At 38.1% G+C, this 22,025-nt stretch overlaps 1 protein-coding gene across 2 annotated transcripts in view; it reads right to left on the bottom strand.

Annotated features, from left to right (window-relative positions):
- Window positions 1-1,638: 1,638 nt before the first annotated feature.
- The window catches only part of TARS3 (threonyl-tRNA synthetase 3), a 73,141-nt gene continuing 52,754 nt past the window's right edge, over window positions 1,639-22,025 (bottom strand). For both annotated transcript variants that reach the window (XM_038532626.1, XM_038532627.1), the window contains exons 16-19: window positions 7,038-7,142; window positions 4,840-4,912; window positions 3,778-3,892; window positions 1,639-2,452 (exon numbers count right to left, since the gene is read on the bottom strand). In XM_038532626.1, the coding sequence (XP_038388554.1) occupies window positions 2,304-2,452; window positions 3,778-3,892; window positions 4,840-4,912; window positions 7,038-7,142 (442 nt within the window). In that variant the 3' untranslated portion in view covers window positions 1,639-2,303. The remainder of the gene's footprint in view (window positions 2,453-3,777; window positions 3,893-4,839; window positions 4,913-7,037; window positions 7,143-22,025) is intronic.

The following is a 22,025-nucleotide window of genomic DNA, read 5'->3' as shown; positions in this document are numbered from 1 at the left end:
GGGAACGGTCACCTGGGACCCAAATTCACACTTGCAGAGGCTGCAGTCAGAGGCGGGCAGATTGGGGAAGGTGGCCATCATCTGTATGCATGGCTCGGTATATATGTTCAGAGGTTAAAAACTGCCATGTGCTCGGTACTCTGCGAAGGTGTTGATTATGTACTTGGTTGCATTCTGAAAAGGTATTTATTTACAGATGAAACCGTGGCACATACCCGGTAAGGGAAGTGACCTCCCCGCCAAGCTGTGGTAGGCAGGACCTTCCCTGCGTTGCTGACCTGATCAGTGCCCAGCTAGCATCTCTCTGTGGCCAGCTATGGGTTTCACCACTAGCCAACCCCTTAAAGACATGCATTACTTCCAGAAAGTTCGTTCCTCTGAGACGGAGAGAGAGGACAGTAAGTGTATCTGGCAAGTATTCAGGTCCAGAAGTTCTGAGACAAGAACCTCGGGATGTGAAAGGCGGGGTGTAAAGCATGGGCCCGTCCCTAGAGAAGGCCAGCCTTGCAGAGGGGAGCTGTACCCCAGGCCTCTGCATCTGTTTTTGTCAGAGCATACTTTGTCCTGTGTTGTTGACCTGCGTTCCCCCTTCCCACCCACCTGCCACAAGATTCTTTTTGGGGCCTTCTGACTCCCCAACTCCTTCACTTGCAGTTTTGATGAATGGAAAGAATATACTGAATGGTGTCTGGCACACAGTAAGACCTCAATAAATACTACCTTAAAAATTGTATCACAAAATTTGCACCTTTGAGTACTATACAGGTCTGATCTATAGTACAGTTTTGTTTACTAACTGTTCAGGATGCTAAAATAATAGATGTTGAGAGAGCGTGTCTTAAACTTATTTTGAATTCCACAACACCTAGCCAAATAAACACACAATAAATACTTCTTGATTGGTAGCTAAATTCTCTACTGGCATAAAGCTCTTTCAAATCAGCTCTGAGCAGTGAGGTATAACTCTCAGTTAAAATCAGAAATCCATCTGAATTGCGAAACTGAATAAAGGAAACTTCATTTAAGACGGAGCCCCGGAAAAAAAAAAAAAAAAAGATGGAGCCAGGAGGCCAGAAGGGGGAGCTCTCATGCCCTACCGCTTCTAAAGAACTATATAGACTTGTCCTGCAGGCACCTTGCATTTCCAAAAGGAAGAGCCTATGCTTTACTACCCCAGCAAGAGGAAGAAATATTTTTCTTTTTGCCCAGCAACAGTCCAACCAATGAGAAACTGTCTCAACCCAGCCAATGAAAAGCCACTACATTTCAACTCCCAGCTTACTCCAGTGGACATTTGGTTTATTACAGCCCTTCCCAACCACCCACCTGCGCCCTTTATAAAGAGCAGCCCTCTCTCCTTTGTGCTTCAGATTGTCTATGGTTTTGTGGTAGCTTACATGTCTCAAATTATAATTATCTGCTATTCCCGAATGAATCCATTTTTGCTGGTAAAATAATGGAAAGTTTTATTTCTAAGGTTAACAGAGTTGACATTCAGGAGAATGTCATCTCATGAAAAAAGTAGTTTAACTCTAGGGGAGCAACTCTAGGGGAGTAACTCTAGGGGAGCAAGTTTAACTCTAGGGGAGCAACCTACTGTTATAAACCCCATAGCTGAAATACTGGAAACACTGCACGTTGCATTTTATTTAGGAATTTATTTTTTCTACAAATGAGCAAGACTCAGTTGGCAATTAGAAGCATTAAACAGAAACTCTTAACCTACACTGCAAACAACCAGTATATTCCATAACACTGAATTTGAGGTTCTGAGTCTTTTATCAGTAATCCAATATTTAGTACTAGCTGCTGCTTCAGTGGTTGTTGGGTAAAACAAATTAAGTGATGATTCCAATTTTTGAGATAAAGTTTCTTTCAGTGTGAACTTCAGTAAAACAACCATAAAAATACCTGAGAGGTATTGTCCTAGAAAATAGGATTTTCCCTTATATTTAAAAAAAGCTTTGCAGGTTCTTATTTGGAGCCTATCTTTTGAAACCAACAATCTAAGCAATAATCTCTCCTAATTTTCATATCCTAGTATTTCCCTCTTTCAATAAATAACATTTTCCCACATAAATCTCAAGGCATTTGGGAAATTAAAAATTTCCCCAGCTCATTCTCACATTGTTCCTGGACACATTAATGAGCTAAACTTTTTATATTAACTACTTATCCATTGTCTCCTTTCTCACTGTACCCATCAGTGAGTCAAAAGTTCTTAGAATAATAGCGATAATTAAGAAAAATGCATTTTTAGGAGTCAAAACAAGGTTACATAGAAGCCAAGTACAAGGAAAACTTCAGAAGTCCTCCTCAGCATTTAGTATACGTGATTTCTTGAAATTCTTCAACTTATGAATGGCAGATGTTACAGAAATCTCTCCATGAATTTTGTTGTCTCTTGTTCGAACATTTACAGCATTATTTGTCTTTTCCTTTTCTCCAACCACTGCAGAAAAGAAAGGGTAATAAACATATTTTAAATAAATGATGTGTTAAATATTAAGTCGACAGTCATATGATACATGTCTTATTGAGTTCTTCTTCAGTATTAATCTAATGACCATGAAGTCATCCTCTGATAGTAAGTTTCTTGAGAAAAGGATTAGATCCCCTCTCCTTATTATCCACTTGCAAGAACACATACTATGGTCTTGGAGTACAAATTGGAGCAGGGAGATAGATCTTCAAGACCCTTCCCCTGCCAGAAAACCAGAATTTTCTGGAATCTAGGTAAAATGTTTCTCTCTAGCGCCCCTTCCTGTGGGATGATGCAGCAATCTGCAGACTTGTTTCTTGCCATGTAGAAGGAAGAAACTGGTCACCAAGTAAAAGGAATAAAGTAGATATTCAAGAAGAGCATAAAGAACCGGAGCAAAGTAGGGCCCAGAAATTAGGAGGAACAGTCTGGATAAGAGTTAAGCAGTTTGTTCTAGTTACTCTCCCAATGATTTTACTATTTAATTCCACCTTCCATGTCATGAAATTCTCCATTACCCTTCCAATAAATTCCATCTTTGTCTAAGTCGATGCGAGAGTTCTGTCACCAGAAGGAGCCTGATTGAAACATCACAATATCTACTACATAAATGCTTTCAATGACAAATTGCTAATAGTACAATCCTATACATATTTATTTTACCTTCTACAGAATCAGTCAACTTACTGGAGATAATAATATCATGCCTGGAAGCATCCAGTATCAGTTTCTCTTGATTTCCGAAACATTTTAAAATCAAAATTTTAGATGCTACATCTAAGTACTTATATCCCTTAAGGACACTTTTTCACTTAAATTTTCTTTTGATCACTTTAAATTTGGAATCTTTCCAACTCATTATCTTAATCCCAAAGATTTATAATAAATCAGAAAAGCAAGGGAGAATATTGGAGACCTGTCACATGGCTGAAATATAAAAAGCATAATTCTGAGAAAATCATTTTCACATTTTTTCATTGTTGGTTTAAGATATTAACTACTGCTAGTGATACTATACCACAGGATTCATGTGAGATTTTATAACTCTTCTTCCAGCAAATAACAAAGAGTATTTATGAACAATTAACCAGGAACACCATGGACTGTTCTTTGTGTACAGGTAACAAACAAATTGTCATAATCACATAATTATACCATATTCATGTAGTTTTACCATTCACATAGTTATATCATACTCATGTAGTTTACAGTATATTCATACAGTTATACCATTTTGGTTTTTGGAATTAAAGTGGAAGAAAACAAGCATTTGAGAAAATACAAACTTAAGTTACCCAAAATAAAATTATACTGAGCCAGCTGCGCATTTCGTATTTTCTTATTTAGTGTACAGCTGTGATCTAAGTCAACATCAGCCATGAATCCTTCTTCAAAAAATGCACTGGATACCTACAAGAAAATGAGACACTTTTACAATCACAGTATTTATGGGAGCCAGCCTCTGAGATGACCCACAGGGTCCTTGCCTTTTGTATTCACAGCTTGTGTCATTTCCTTCCCACTGTACCAGTGGCTCTGTGTGACTACAGAGCAGGGCAGAAGTGATGGCGCGTCACTTCCGAGATTAAGCTAAAAGACTATAGCTTCTATGTCTTTAACATCACTCCCTCTGGGGACACCAGTTGCCGTGTTGGAAGGATACTCAAGGAACCCCTGAAATCCCACATGGTGCACAACTGGGGCCTCCAACCGTAATGTGAGTGATCCCCAAGGAGGTAGCCCTGAGAGGCCAGCAGCACAACTAGAGCCTCTTAGGGGCCCTGAGCCAGAATCACCTCGCCACTGCTCCCAGATTCTGAGTCACAGAAACCATAACATAATAAATGTTTGTTGTCTCAGGCTGCTAAGTCTTGGAGGTATCTGTTACACTGCAATAGACAAATATTCTTCCTTAACAGAGCCATGTGGGAAAGAATAACTTAAATACGAGATATTTGAAAATACAGATTTCTGGGGACACCTGGGTGGCTCAGCGGTTGAGCATCTGCCTTTGGCTCAGGGCATGATCTTGGAGTTCCGGGATCAAGTCCCACATTGGGCTCCCTGCATGAAGCCTGCTTCTCCTCTGCCTGTGTCTCTGGCTTTCTCTGTGTCTCTCATGAATAAATAAAATCTTATTTAAAAATTCCCAATTTCTCAAAAACATTAAGAAGCAAAAATAGTTCTGATCCAAATACACAGACATGATTCAGATGTTACTCTCAATTACTGAAAATGCAGGCTGCTAAAGTAATGTATTAGTGATGCAATATTTTAAGGCACAAATAACATTCCGAGTCAAAATCTTCACAGACTACATATCAATATTATTATGTACTTTCTTGTCTCTTTTTTACCTGAAGTGCATATTTTTCACAAGTTGGCCCCACAGGGATCACCATTACCTGACGAGGAGACAGCCAGAAAGGCCTGAAAAATATGTAAAAATACGTATTTTCAAAATCTAATGATGATCACTTTATTATGTGATCTAAAAAATAACCAAATATTTGGTTTAAAGTAAGACTTCACAAGAGATCAGATTCGACAGGGTGGTGTGGATGTAAACCAAATCATATTGAGAGCTAAAAAGCAACAGAGTAGACAAAAGAGGAAGCTGGGGATTATGGGAGGAAAGGAAGGGAAGAACAAGTCAGCTGCTGAGTGGAAGGGCTACACATCACTTATCAATACCACTGGGCAATTGAACTCCAGGCATTTACCCCAGAGAAATGAAAACATGCTCACCCAGAAACCTTCCTGCTAATTTTCATAGCAGCTGGAAACACTCTGAATGTCCTTCAATGGAAGATCAAACTGGTGCATCCACACCATGGAACACCAACAGCGATAAAAGAGGACCAACTACTGAGACTTGAAACCAGTTGGATGGGTATCAAGGGAATTCCATTGAGGGATTAAAGCCAATCCCACACAGCTGCATACTGTGTGATTCCATGTATGTTACATTCTTGAAATGATGAAATTATGAAGATGGGAGAACAGGTGAGTGCCTGTCCAAGGATGATGATGGAGATGGGGTAGGAGGTATGTGACAATAAAATGGCAGCACGAGGAATCCTCATAAGCAACATAACTGTCCTATGTCTTGACTGGTGGTGGGTACACAGGTGATAAAATTTTACAGAATGAAACCTACACATGCACACAAGTGCATGTGAACTGGTGTGATCAATTTCTTCAAAATGAGATGGGAGACAAAGATGTCACAGACCAGTGGTTGCTGGTCTGCAGCACTTTCATATGGCATAGGACACACCATCATAAAATGTATCATCTGTCAGCTGGTGCCCTGACTGCCAGTAAGGCCAGTTGCTTCTGGGGACACAGTAGTATTAGTGGATCCCACAATGTCAGCTCAGTGCCTTACTTCTTTTGCTAAAAAAATTATTTCCATGGTCAGAAGCCTTATTGTGTTTCTGAGTGTCCAGGCTCAGTAAGTATATATATGGTGCTGTAGACAGAGACATGGGAGAAAAGAAGAGCTAAGCAGATTCTAGAGTTGATCTCTTTTCCAGCAAGGACAAGTCATGGCCCTTGTATGATGAAAAGGACCCAAGAAGCTGACTCTTCCCCAGGATTTTGGTTCCTCATGAGGGACCAGGATTGATCACTACTGATGGCAGACTGAGGCCTTGGAAGAGGCACAGCCAGATGGAACTCAGGGAGGTCTGTGTTGAGTCCATACTCCTGGGTGGCTCCTTTGTTCATGAACCACTGAACAGTCACTACGGGAAGAGTGAAGCTGATGGGAACCACAGAACGGGTCCTCCTGAGTTTGAATATTTAAAAACACCCCACACTAAGGGTTTTGTGTGGGCGACACCACCCTCATGGCCCATTCTGAGTAATTATTCACATTTCTCTCCTGCAAATTCACTTATTATCTGTTTTCCAACCTAATTACTTCTAGGTCTCTTATCTTGTGGCCAAAGCAGTAACAGGACCCAGGCATCACTGAAACTCCATAGGTCTGGCCATTTTTCCTTTCAGGGGAAGAGGACTAGGAGATGTACTCAAATTCCTGTACTTGATGGCATTTCTCTTCTATACTTCTTCCCTAAGTAGCACTAGGCTATTGTCGCTGTCCTCATTAGGTTTGTGCCAAAGCACTGTTCAAAGCCATGTGTGAAGCAGGTTTACATGTTTTTCTCCCAACGCTGATTGGGCACCCCCATTAGGTGAACAACATGGGTTGAAGGAAGGGTGGCCATACAGCAAGTGGTGGAACGGTACTCTCAGGGTCACCAGACACAACTACATCTTTAAAGGGCTTGAAATAGATGAAAAGATAACTCTTCAGTTCTTGCCTTTTTCCCCCAAAAGGCAAATGAGACAATTTTATGTCACACTGCTTTTGTCTTCTTTGTTTTGGGTTCCTGATCTGGCAGCTTCAACAAGAATAGATTACTTGCTGTTTGGATACTTGCTATTATAAGGCAGGAGCCACCAATTTTTTCACAGTGATCCTCTCTTGTTAGACATGACATTTCAAAATAACAGACATACAGTTTTTCTTTTCCATATCACTTACCATTTCCCCCCATAGTTTTCTGAAAGGATGGCTATCATTCTTTCCACTGACCCCAAAATGGCTCGATGAATGATCACAGGGTTCCTCTTATCGTCTCCATCCTTACTAAAAAATGAAAATTACACATTTATGTATTCTCTTAAGATTCAATAATAACTTTATCTTCTTACCTTCTATTTAAAAGTTACTTTCCTGAACTAGGAAAAACAACGAATTCCTCAAAAATCATTTTTAAGTATAAACTGTGCCATGTATTAGAAATAATAATACGAACCAAATGGAAATGAAATACATTATGTAGGAAAAAGCAAGGTAATATTAGAGCACTATTTCTATTATAAGTCTACTGATTATCTTTTATTCTAAACTACTGGCTATGATCAGTTTACTAATGTTGACAGGTGATCTTGCAAATTGTAATTTTTTTAAATTAACTTTATTTTGAACTATGGCTTACTCCACCAGTACCATGTTGGAACAATTGTTGAAGACATTGAAGAAATACGGAAAATGGATTTCTGTTTCTAAATTCTCATTTTCTCAGGGAGCTTGGGTGACATAGTTGGTTGAGTGACTGACTCTTGGTTTTTGGCTCAGTTCATGATCTCAGGGTCCTGGGATGGAACCCTGTGTCAGGCTCTGTGCTCAGGGGGGATGCTGCTTGAAATCTCTCTCTTCCTCTCCCGCTGCACCACCTCCACCACACACTCTCTCTCTCTAAAATAAATTAAAAAATCCTTTATTTTTTTTCATTTTATTTATTTATTTATGAGACACACAAAGAGAGAGGCAGAGACATAGAGGGAGAGAAGCAGGCTCCTCACAGGAAGCCCGATGCGGGACTCTATCCTCAGACGCAGGACCACGCCCCGAGCCAAAGGCAGATGCCCAACTGCTGAGCGACCCAGGTGTCCCAATAAATAAATCTTTTTAAAAAAAATTTATTCATGAGAGAGAGAGGGGGAGACAGAGAGAGGGGGAGACACAGGCAGAGGGAGAAGCAGGCTCCATGCAGAGAGCCCGACGTGGGACTCGATCCCGGGTCTCCAGGATCATGCCCCGGGCCGAAGGTGACACTAAACCGCTGAGCCACCGAGGCTGCCCATCAATAAATAAATCTTAAAAAAAGATTATAAATTCTGATTTTCTCACAAATGCTAAAGATGAATCATGAGATGAATGATTGTTATTTATAAAATATAAAATGAAATTTTAAAAAATTTGCACTGCCATAATTAGTTAAGTTGAATGCCATTTTACATATATTTGTTTACTATATATATATGTACACTATATATAGACACGTTTATACATATGTGTTTAAAAGTTAATCACCCCCCCCATTCCCACTAGACAATGGACAAGGGGCCCAGGGGGCAGTTGAAGAAAAAGAAATATAAGTAATCATTGTTCCTTGTCCATTGTCTAGTGGGATGTACAATTGTGCTGCTTTCATAGTTTGGCTATTGTAAAGAATGCTGCAATAAACACAGGGGTGCATATACCCTTATGAATTAGGGTTTTTGTATTCTTTGGGTAAATGCCAGTAGTGCGCTTACTGGATCATAGGGTAGTCCTACTTTTAATTTTTGGAGGAACCTCTGCACTGTCTTCCACAGTGGCTGGAAGTTTGCATTCCCACCAACAGTGTAAGAGTGTTTCTTTTTCTCCACATCCTCATCAATGCTGTTGTTTCTTATGTTGTTGATTTAGCCATTTTGAATAGGTATAGGTGATAGCTCATTGAGAGTTTGATTTGCATTACCCTGATGATCACTAATGTTGAGCATCTTTTCATGTATCTGTTGGCCATCCAGATGTCTTCTGTGAAGAAATGTCTATTCATGTCTTTGGCCCCTTTTTAATGGGATTACTTGTGTTTTTGTGTTGAGGTGTAAAAGTTCTTCATATATTTTGGAAAATAACCTTTATTGGATATGTCATTTGCAAATAACTTCTCCCATTCAGTAGTAGGTGGTCTTTTAGTTTTGTTGACAGTTTCCTTCATTATGCAGAAGCTTTTTATTTTGATGTAGTCCCAATAGTTCATTTTTGCTTTTGTTTGCCTTGCCTTGGGAGATCTATCTAGAAAAATGTTATGGCCAATGTCAGAAAAACTACTGCCTATGCTCTCTTCTAGGATTTTTATAGTTTTAGGTCTCACATTTAGGTCCTTAAACCATTTGGAGGGTTTTCTTTTTTCTGTATGTTGTAAGAAAGTGATCCAGTTTCATTCTTTTGCATGCAGCTGTTCAACTTTCTCAACACCATTTGTTAAAGAGATTGTCTTTTTCCCCTTGCATATATCTGCCTCCTTTGTCAAAAATTAATTGACCATGTAGTTGTTGGTTTATTTTGGGGCTTTCTATTCTGTTCCATTGATCTGTGTGCCTGTTTTTATACCAGTACCAGATTGTTTTGATTACTACAGCTTTGTAGTATAATTTGAAATTTGGAATTGTGATGTCTCCAGCTTTATTTTTCTTTTTAAAGATTGCTTTGGGGATCCCTGGGTGGCGCAGCGGTTTAGCGCCTGCCTTTGGCCCAGGGCGCGATCCTGGAGACCCAGGATCAAATCCCACGTCAGGCTCCCGGTGCATGGAGCCTGCTTCTCCCTCTGCCTGTGTCTCTGCCTCTCTCTCTCTCACTGTGTGCCTATCATAAATAAATAAAAAAAAATTAAAAAAAAATTTAAAGATTGCTTTGGCTATTCAGGGTCTTTTGTGGTTCCATACAGATTTTAGGATTGTTTGTTCTAGCTCTGAAAAATGCAAATGGCATTTTGACAGGGATTGCATTAAATGTGCAGATTGTCTTGGGTAATACAGGCATTTTAACAATATCTGTTCTTCTAATTCCATGAGCATGATATATCTTTCCATTTGTTTGTGTTGCCTTCAATTTCTTTCATCAATGCTTCAGTTTTCAGACTACAGGTCTTTTATTTTCTTCATTAAGTTTATTCCTAGATATTTTATTATTTTTGGTGTAACTATAAATGGGATTTTCTTAACTTCTCTTTCCATTGCTTCATTATTGACATATAGAAATGCAACAGATTTCTGTACATTGATATTGTGTCCTGTGACTTTACTGAATTCATTTTTCAGTTCTAGTAGTGTTTTGGTGGAGTCTTTAGGGTTTTCTCTAGGTGGTATCATATCAGTACTACTTTAATGGATTTTTAAAAAATAGTTTACCCAGCTATAACTATTTTTTAAAATATTTTATTTATTTATTCATTCAAACAGTATTCATTAAATTCACTTCAAATACTACATGATGGATATCATCAAATATTACAATGATGGATATCATCATTGTCAATCATTTCCAATAAGAGCCATTATAACGTGACTGCAGGCCAAATCCTGTCTCGATCCCACAGAAAGCTCTGGGGTGGGGTAGGTAGCTGAGTCCAGCCTGAACAGGTATACAAAGAAATAATTCATTCTATAAACTAAACCAGTATGGTATATTCCTGAATGTTACATAATGTTGTTCTTGTATAGGGAATGAAAGAGAAGTGGGATGATCCTTTCACAGGCCCCTGGATACAAGAAATTTCTGTCCCTTATCTATATCAAAAGAACTAAAATCAGGTCTAACCTTAAGAAGGGAAAATAGTGAAATAACCTATATGTACATATCTACATGTTCAGATAAACAATAGAATTAATGTCAAGGTCTCCAAAGATAACCCCAGTGGATTTTGTCGGCATTATATTAGATTTACAGATAAATCTGAAGAGAATTAATATCTTCCCAATATTGGTTCTTCCCATTGCAAGAGTGTGGTGTGAGTTTTCATTTAAACAACTTTTTTCTTAAATTTTCTTTTCTCTTGAATTTATCACATATGAGTAAGATCATATAGTATTTGTCTTTCTCTGACTTATTTCACTTAGCATAATACACTCTGGCTCCATCCACAACACTGCAAATGGCAGGATTTCATTCTTTTTTATGGCTAAATATAAGCAAGAAAACAGATGAACATATGGGAAGGCGGAAAAGAAAAAAAAATGAGGGACGGAAACAAGCTCTAAGTGACTCTTAACGATAGAGAACAAGTGAGGGTTGATGGAGGGAGGTTGGTAGGGAATGGGCTAGAGGGTCTGTTAAGTTTACTCCTAGGTATTTTACATTATTATTGTTGCTTCTGAAATGTTTTTTTCCCCACTGCTTTTCCTAGCAGGTTATATATGAAAATAAATTAACTTCTGCATTTTGATGTTATTTAACTTTATCATTAGTCTCCATTTTTCTTCATTTAGTTCTGGTGGATTTCAAGACATCTAACATCTACAAATAACAACAATTTTATCTTTTTTGCTTCAAATATTTGTACTCCCAGAACAATTCTGAGTAATAGTACAAATAGTAGGCATAGTCCCTTCTTTCCAACAAAGCTGAGGTGTTCTTGTTATTTTATAATAAATATTCTTTATCATAGTAAAAAATTTCTTTTTGGTCATCTCACAAGTATGGATGCTAAATTCTGTTGACTGAATTTCAGCATTGTTGAATGTAATGAGTGACAATAATATACTTTTTAATGCTTTCTTAGGAAAAAAAAAACTTATTTGATCATAATGATGATCCTGATGCTCCTCTCTCCTTTTCCCTTCATATCTAAGCTATGACCAAGTCATATTGGTTCTACCTTCAAAATATACCCCAAATACCTACACTTTAAAAAAAAATCTCTATTACTGCTACCTTATTCTACCTGTCATCATCTCTTACTTTGTCTTTAGACCCTGCTCCCACTCTTGTTCTCCTATTGTTATCTACCCAACACCTAGGGTAGATGGATAAATAGATATGGGTAGCCGAGTGGATGGATGGATGGATGGATGACAAAAGGACAGAGAAACGGATGGATGGAGACTATCTTGCCTGATCTGCTTCTCTTCCACATCATCCTTGAATGTCCATCAACGTTCAAATTTTGTTAAACAAGCGTGTCATTTCAGCATAAACAAAGTCCTGTCATCCCCTATTCTTTTTTGTTCATTTTAGTAGGTTACTGGGGAAAGATGGGTTCTGTAAAACATGAACTTAAGACACCATCTTTCCTAAAAGGTCCAAATTTATTTTTGAAAGTTCTGTGTTTTATCCCTCATTTTCCTAAGCATTTTTATTATTCTCATGTGTTGGTGTAACTCTCAATATTTAATCAACTATTCTTTCAACTCTTTAACTTACAAGTCTTAGTGTAGCTTTATATATGTAGTAATCAAAACACAAGATGAAGAATACAAAATAAAATAAGATTTTTAAGGGCTGGACACAAATTGAGATTAATCCATAAAATCATACTGGAAAAATGATGGTTGTTCTCTTATTATAAGGATCTTATTAGGAAAATATTCTATTAAAATTATTAGATTTGAAACATGCCAATAATTTTTCCTTTTTAATTTTTATTAATAATTTTGAATGAAAGACAACTCAGCACATTATCTAATCAACACTATATCCAAAACTTAGACATGCTGATAAGAGGGCAGTTTAAAGGGATATGGTCATTTTTGTCTAGCTCAGATCAGGATGTTGGTTCCAGGCAAAATAGAGTAAGCATGCTCCACCCTAGCTCTCTCACAGAATACAAACACGCACCCTGGAAAAAAATGCATGGAACAGCCACCCGAGGATTCTGAAAGTAAATGATGACAGGTGGATTGTTAAAGAAGATGAGAATTTGAAGTACCATCAAACCAGTAGTTAGTTTCCTGTAATTTTGTCTTCCAGTATTGTGTGGCTGGTGGTCTAGACTAAAAGGTGGCCCCAAACCAAAAGTATACACTAGATGCAACGTCATGAGAAATCCTCATTTCCTGGTCAAGAGCCTGAAAAAATAACTTCTAAATTTCAAAAAGAGTAGGGGTTGTGGAAACCCTAGGGTTTCTTTTTTCCTCTTTTTTTCTGTTCTCTTCTGTCCAACCCCCAGGCATTCCCACAGAGGCCAGGGACTAAACTGGCACTTAAAACTCTGAGGAAGAGGATCATTCTCTCTGACCAGAAGGGACTATGATCCCACATGTCAGGGATGAATGCCTGTTGCCTTTTTTTTTTTTCTCTCTCTCTCTCTGGCCTCCTGATGCTTGGTCTCTAGCACAGATATAGTCACAGAAAGAAATATGGTGGAGTGAGGAAGTTAAAGCCCCAGCTTTCTGGCCATAGAACTGTAAAAAGATAACCTAGGGAATCAAAAGTGCCAGGGAAATCAGAGAGCAGGGCATGCAATATAGCTACTCCATACTCATGTATGAACTCACCTGGCCTCCCCTCTGAGCTGCAACGTGTAGGTCTGACTGAACAGCACACAACAGGCTTGAGAACTGAACTACGTATGGGATTTGACCACTGGGTGGCACACACACTGGACAGATCTGAATAGCACCACTAAGGCTCTGAAAACTGAACTCATATTGGAACCACAGCCCACAGAAGGCATGTTAGAAATTAAGGCCTGAACCTAATTACCCCTTCAAATTGACTGCTGAACAAACAAACAAAACAACAAGAAAGAAATCAACAGTATCTTTATGATTTAAACAAAACCCATCATCTCCTAATATTCAAACTGTCTGGGATACAATCCAAAGTTACTTGCCATATTCATTACCAGGTAAATGTCTACAGGTGAGGGGAAAGGACCACAGATTCCAACAGTGAGATGACAAGGATGGTGGAATCACTGGAGACTATAAAAGAGTATTATAAGCATACTCCAACAAGTGAAACTGAACACACTTGAAATGACTAGAAAGATAAAAGTCTTAGAAAAGAAACTGTAAAACTAAAAAAAAATACAAGGATTGGAATAAACAAAATTCACTAGATGGACACCGCAGCAAAGGAGATGACAGAAACGAGTCAGTGAACTTAAAGATACATGAACAAAAGTATCCAATCTGAAATATACATAGAACAAGTGATGAAAACATAAACAGAGAATTGTGTAACAATAACAAAAGGCCTAATATTCACACCATCTGAATCCCAAAGTGAGAGGAAAAATAGCACAGAAAAAGGCATACTGTGCTATCTAGAAGAAACCCACTCTAAATTTAATGACATAAATGACATAAGCAGGTTAAAGATAAAAGTAAAAGGACAGGAAAACCCAAAACAGGCAAAAATGAAGAAAATAATAAAGAGAAGACATTGAATAAATTAAAAGCATAATAACAGAGAAAATCAATGATATTAAAAGTCAATTCTTTAAGAAGATCAGTAAAATTGATGAATCTCTAGAAAAACTGACAAAGAAAAAAATAAAGATGCACATGTTACTAAATTATGAATGAAAGAGAAAATATCGCTTCAGGTGACACAGAAATTAAAAGCATAATATGGTAATATTATAAACACATTTGCACATAACTTCAACAACTTAAATGAATCAATTCCTTGAAAAGCACAAACTCTAAATTTAACCAAAAAGAAATCTGTAACATAAATTTATCTTCTATCTCAATGCAAATGAACTCATAGTTAAAAACCTTCCTAAAGAAAACCTCCAGCAATGGATGGTTTCAATGGTATATTCTACTAAACATTTGAAAAAGTAATAATACCAGTTCTACATATCTTCCATAAAATAAAAGACAGTGGACCACTTTCCAACTCATTTTGTAGGCCAGCATTACCCAGATACCAAAGCCAGTGAAAGAGCACAAGAAAAGAAAACCACAGACCATTATCCCATCTCAACATACATGCAAACTATCAGGAGCTCAAATCCAGTAATATATAAAAACAAGGATACACCATGACCAAGTAGAATTTACTCCAGCAATGCAAAGCTGGTTCAACATTCTAAATCAATGTACATTCACCATATGAACAGGCTAAAAAAAGTAAAGTCATATGATCCCATCAATTGATGTAGAAAAGGAATCTGACAAAATTCAAAACCCATTTATGATTAAAAAAAAAACTCTCAGAAAACTAGGAATAGAGAAACTCCCTCAATTTGACAAAGAGCACCTACAAAAACCTATATCTAGTGTAATACTTAAAGATGAAACAACTATACGCTTTTCTCCTAAGATTGGGAAGAAGAAAGTGACAATCCCCACCCTCATCCCTCTATTCAACCTAGCGCTGGGAGTTCTAGCCAGTGCCATGAGGCAAGAGAGCACAAGAAAAGGCAATAAAAAGCATACAGATGAGAAAGGAAAGGTTAAATTGTCTCTATTTGAAGATGATATGACTGTCTATATAGACAAGAATTCTACCAAAAAAACAAACAAAAACCCGAACTCCTAGAACTGATAAGTTAGTTCAGCAAATAAGATCAACATAGAAAAATCAGTTTTAGTTCCCAGTAAACACACAGGTGACAAAATTAAGAATACAATACACCATTTACAATTGCCCCTCCCAAATGAAATACTTAAGCATAAAGCTAATAAGATATGTACAGAACTTGTATGCCAAAATCTATAAAAACTGATGAAAGAAATCAAACAAGTTCATATACTGAAAGATTAACTACAGTTAAGAAGTCAATTCTACCCCCAAACTAATTTTAGATTTAATGCAATTCCAAACAAAATTCTCACTAGGGATTTTTTTTAGACCTATTGAAAGCAAAAGAGTTAGAAAAGCCAAAACAACTTTGAAAAAGAATAAAAGATTCACATTATCTGGGACGCCTGGGTGGCTCAGTGGTTGAGTGTCTGCCTTTGGCTCTGGATTCCAGGATCGAGTGCCACACTGGGCTCTCTGCGGGGAGCCTGCTTCTCCCTTTGCCTATCTCTGACTCTCTCTGTGTCTCTCATGAATAAATAAATAAATCTTTAAAAAAAAAAAAGATTTCCATTATCTAATTTTAAGACATTATCAAGCTACAGTAATCGAATCAGTATGGTATTAATAAGGGAATAATCAATGAATCAGAGTTGAAAATCTAAAAATAGGCTTATACAATGTGTCTGACTGATTTTTGATAAAGGCCCAAAGGCAAGTCAGTGAAGAAAGAACAGTCTGCCACAAAAATGTTAGCACAATTAGACATCTAGATACAAACAATGAATGTGACCTAAACTTCATTTCTTACACAAACATGAGCTCAAAATGGATCTTAGATCCAAAGATAAAACTTAGTATTAGAAAACTTTTTAAGATAAAGCATAAAGGAAAATCTTCATCACCTGTGCTTAGGCAAAGTATTTGTAGACATCATGCCAAAAGCATGATTTATAAAAGAAAAAATTGAAATTAAAAACTCAAGATTGAAGGGAAAGTTAAGACACTGTAAAAAACGAAAAAATAACAACTATAGGAGGAACTATTTGCAAAAAACATATTAAAGCCTTTGATTATATAAAGAACTCTCAAAACTCAACAGCAAGAAAACAACCCAATTTAAAAATTAGCAGAAGACTGGAACAGACACTAAACCAATGAAGATGTATTAATGGTATAAAAATATATTAAAAGATGTTAAGATCATTAGCCACTAGAGAAACAAAATCAAACCATGAGGAAATCCTACTACACCCCTATTAGAATGGCTTTAAGGAAAGGAAAAAAAAAGAAAAATAAATCAAAGGCTGGCAAGAATATAGAACACCTGGAACTTTCATACATTGCTAGTGAGAATGCAAAATGGCACAGCCACTCTGGAAAACAGTGTGTCAGCTTCTTGTAAGTTAAACATACACTTACCATGTGCCCCATTCCTAGGTCTATATACCAGAGAAATGAAAACTTAAATTCACACAAAAGCCTATACACTAATGTTTATAGTAGCTCTATTCATAATCACCCAAAACTGGGAATGAACTAAATTCCTTCATTTGAGTGACTGAAAAAACAAATTGTGGTGCATCCATACAACAGCATACTAATTAGCAGTAAAAGGAATAAATTGTTGATACATGCAAAAGCATGGATGAATCTCCAAGACATTATGCTGAGTGAAAAAAGCCAATCTCAAAGGTTTTATATTGTATCATTCCATATAAAAAACATTCTGTAAAAGGCAAAATTACAGTGATGCACAACATATTGGTGATTGCCAAAGGAGAGGAATGGGAGGAGAATATGATGACAGGGGAACACATAGAAGTTTATTGGAACAATGGAATCATAATTTGGTATTGGCACACCATTCTACATGGGTGTTAAAACTCACAGAACAGTATACACACACCACACACATGTGAACTTCACTGTATGTTAAGAATTGTTTTTTTTTTAAAGAGTTGTTAATGTGAAATGATAAAATTGCCTTTTCCCTCTGCTTTCTCTGACAAATACCTTATCCTCAAGATACAGACCCAATGTTTACTCTTTATGAAGTCATCCCTCCTCCACTTCAGGGAGTTAGCAGCTTGAATTATGTTTTATAGTACTTTGTTCATATCTCTAATCTTACACTTATTTATCTTCCTTTCCCCACTAAACCATGTCCTCAGAAAATTCAAGTTGATCCCCAAATAGATTATTAGCAGGTATGTAAATATATGAGTATTCTGGAACTGGAGATAGGTAGATGGTGGTAGAGTAAGAAGACCCTAGGCTCACATCCTCTCACAAATACAACTCGATAACTACCAAATCACCCTAAATACCCCAAAAATCAACCTGAAGACTGACAGCAAATTTCACAACTAAAGGGAGAGGTCACATTGAAGAAGGCAAAAAGTACAGAGACGTGGTTTAGGGGAGAAACGGATCCTGGCTGCTTGAGGTTGGGAGGGAGCCATGCTTGTGGTGAAAGGCAAGAGAGAGAGGAGCACACAGGGCAATACACAAGGAGAATGTTTCCCCATAGCCGCTGGCTTGGAAAATAGAGGGGCTGAATTTCATGAGTTCTTACAACTAGTGGGGCTTGAAGCCTAGAGTTTTAGTCAGCTGGGATAGAGCCTGAAGGGTACTGCCCTATTCCTGGAGAGAAGGTAAGCAAATAACTTGGGGGCAGACAGCATGGAAAAAGTGATCTAAAGAGAACCTGGGGCACATGGTGGGGAGAATATCTGCTCTTCTTGGAGCACATCCCTAAGAGGTAACATTCACAGAGAGGCCTCTCCAGGAACAACAGAGCTAGCCACCACCATTTCCCTCCCCCAGCCCTCAGCATAAACACAGAACCACCCATAGGAAGCACAGTGTGGACACCGGCTGCCTAATTTGCTTGCACCAAGTCCCCCACCCTCACCCCTGGCACTCTGATGGAGCTGCCCTTCTCAGTCACACCCCAATCCCAGTGCAGTTGGCCCTCCCCCAAAAGACCAGCAAAAACCCCAGCCCACAACACATCTCCCAATCAGAGAGTTCTATAGGGCCTCAGTTCCAGTGGAGGTGGTGACATGTCTCATTTCACAAACAGACCAGAGCATACCTAATTAAAACTCACCACACTCAGCCCAGAGACCAAATACTACCCACATCAGGCAAGGAGAGCCTCTGCAGATGACCAGCTTGAAGGATAGAGCAGCAAGAACAGAACAGCAGAACACACAGCACACACTGGAGACACTCCCTGAAGCACTAGGCCCTGGGTAGTTTTTCAACCTCTTCTTAAGGCCATTACTTTCAGGATCAGAACATGGAACTGAGTTTTCTAACACAGAGAAGCAGACAGAGATGTACAGAAAATGAGAAGACAGGGGAACTTATCTCAAATGAAAGAACAAGATAAGGCCACAACCAGAGATCTAAGTGAAAGAACTATAAGTAACATGCCTGATGGAGAATTTAAAGCAATGATCATAACAATGCTCGCTGGAATTGAAAAAAGAATGGAAGACATCAGTGAGATCCTTACTGCAGAGATAAGAGTTAAAAAAGAGTCAACAGGAAATGAAGTGCATAATAAATGAGATTAGAGAAACACCAGATGCAATGAATAGCAGGCTGGAAAAAGTGAGGAGCAAATTAACTACTTAGAAGACAAAGTAATAGGAAGCAGTGAAGCTGAACAAAACAGACAAAAAAGAATTATGTAAAACAAGAATAGGCTTAGGAATCTCAGTGACTCCATCAAACATAACAACACTTGTATTACAAAAGTCCCAGAAGAGAGAAAAAACGGGGCAAAAAATTTAAGAAAATCATAGCTGAAAACTTCTCTAATCTGAGGAAGGAAACAGGCATCCAAATCCAAGAGGCACAAAGAACTCCCATCAAAATCAACAAATGCAGGCCCACATCAAGATATATTTTAATTAAATTTGTAAAATATAGTGATAAAGGAAAAAAATCTTAAAAGGACAAAAGAAGTCAGTAACTTCCTAGGAAAAATCCATAAGTCTAGCTGGAGATTTATCAACAGAAACTTTAACAAGCCAGAAGGTACTGAAAGTGTTAAATGGGAAAAATCTGCAGCCAGGAATTCTCTATCCAATAAGGCTATCATTCAGAATAGAAGGAGAGATAAAAAGTTCTCCAGACAAACTAGAACCTAAGGAATTTGTGACCATTAAACAGCCCTGCAAGAATTATTAAGGGGAAAAAAAAAAAAAAAAGAATTATTAAGGGGGCTCTTTGAATGGAAAGGAGAGACCAAAAGTACCACCACCTCCGCTTCAATATCTCCCAAACTTTGAAATGTTTCACTAGATCTTGCAGAAGTTCCCACCCAAACATCAAACTCTCTCTATGCTTATAAAGGGGAAGTTTTCTTTACCCCCCTCTCACGGAATGGCTATATATCATCAAGTTCTGGGGGTAATAGCTCATCTGCCACACCCTCCCAGCTGCTTGATTTGGCCTGGTGATTCTGACCCTGGCTGAGAATTCCAGGCCCAGAGAGGAAATCCAGTAGCCCAGCCTGACACGGAGACTAGGCCCCATTCCCATGTATTCTTCAAACTTACCCATCTCCTAGAATTCCCTTCTATCAACCAGCTTCAAGGCCTTCCTCCTACTACTCCACTTCTGCTCTACTAAAATCCCCTGTACACACCAGCTCTTCTCCTGGGGCTGCACTGGTATCTAAGCTTGCCTTCCTCTCCCTTAGACCTCTCCTAGACTGGAGGGATCTCTGGGGGCAGAAGGAGCCTCACTGACCTCTGAATTCCCTTGCTCAGGAAGGCTCAGAGATGATGGAAGAGGCCACGCCAGTCTTGGCATGAGGGAGATGAGCCCAAATGCAAAACAGCAGAGACAAGAAGCCACCTGTCTCTCCAAGACAGTCCCTTCAAGAGTGACTGTGACCGGAAATCAGGGACAAGGCAGGCCCTGGTTGAGGAGACAAAGTCTTCCAGGCTAGGTTCCTATGGGCTGATTGCCTTAACAAAGTATAAACGTAGGAAACACAAAAGCAGTAAAAATGAATATTTCTGTAAAAAACCAGTCAAGGAATTCACAAAACAGATATAAAATATAATAACATATACCTAAAACATGGAGAGAAGAATGGGTTCAAATTTAAATGACCATTGGGATGTCTGGGTGGCTCAGCGATTGAGCGTCTGCCTTTGGCTCAGGGTGTGATCCTGGAGTCCCAGGATCGAGTTCCACATCAGGCTCTGTGTGTGTGTGGAGCCTGCTTCTCCCTCTACCTGTGTCTCTGCCTCTCTCATGAATAAAAAAAAAATTTTTTTAATGACCATCAACTTAATATAGACTGTTGTATGCAGAAGAGGTTATATACAAACCTAATGGTAACCAAATATCAAAAACCATTAATAAACATGCAAAGAATGAAATCAAAGAAATCCAAATATATCACTGAACAAAATCAGCAAAATATAAAAGAGAGAAAGTATCAAAGAAAATCTCCAGAAACAACCACAAAACAAGTAATAAAATGACAATAAATACATATCTTTCAATAATTACTTTGAAGGTAAATGGACTAAAGGCTCCAATCAAAAGATACAGGGTGTCAGAATGGATAAAAAAACACAAAACACAACAACCATCAAATGCTGCCTACAAGAAACTCATTTTAGACCTAAAGATACCTGCAGATTGAAAATGAGAGGATGAAGAAACATTTATCATGCAAATGGATGCCAAAAGAATGCCAGGGCAGCAATACTTACATTGGACAAATGAGACTTTAAAACAAAGACTGTAACAAGAGACAAAAAAGTACAATATCTAATCATCAAGAAGATAATCCAACAAGAAGACATAACGATTGTAAATAGTTATGCACCCAACATGGCAGCACCCAAATATATAAAACAATTAATAACAAACATAAAGAAATTCATTGATGATAACAAAATACTATTATGGAACTTTAAACCCCATTTATATCATTGGATGGATCATCTAAACAGAACATCAACAAGGAAACAATGGCTTTCAGTGACACATTGGACCAAATGTGATTATTAACAGATAATCTTAGAACATTCCATCCTAGAACAGCAGAATACACATTCTTTTCAAGTGTACATGGAACAATCTCCACAACGGATCACATATATAACCATAAAACAGGCCTCAACAAATTTTAAGAACATTTTAGTCATACCATGCACCTCTTCTGACCATAATACTGTGAAACTAGAACTCCACCACAAGAAAAAATCTGGAAAGGGATCCCTGGGTGGCGCAGCGGTTTGGCGCCTGCCTTTGGCCCAGGGCGCGATCCTGGAGACCCGGGATCGAATCCCACATCGGGCTCCCGGTGCATGGAGCCTGCTTCTCCCTCTGCCTGTGTCTCTGCATCTCTCTCTCTCTGTGACTATCATAAATAAATAAAAATAAATAAACCCACTGTTTAAAAAAAAAAAAAAAAGAAAAGAAAAAATCTGGAAAGATAAAAAATACATGGAGGTTGGAAAAAAATGAATGGGCCAACCAGAAAATAAAGGAAGAAAAAAATACATGGAAACAAAAGTGAAAACACAAAAGTCCAACACCTTCAGGATGAAGCACTCAGTGGTCTTAGGACCACAAGAGGGTTGTTTATATCAATACAAGACTATCTCAAGAAGCAAGAAAAATCTCAAATCAACAACCTAACCTTACACTTAAAAGAGCTGTTAAAAGAACAACAAATGA

The sequence above is a fragment of the Canis lupus genome, chromosome 3 (assembly GCF_011100685.1).
Source record: "Canis lupus familiaris isolate Mischka breed German Shepherd chromosome 3, alternate assembly UU_Cfam_GSD_1.0, whole genome shotgun sequence".
Taxonomy (NCBI): domain Eukaryota; kingdom Metazoa; phylum Chordata; class Mammalia; order Carnivora; family Canidae; genus Canis; species Canis lupus.
Note: the sequence above shows the minus strand (reverse complement) of the source record. Positions and strands in the feature narration are given on the sequence as shown.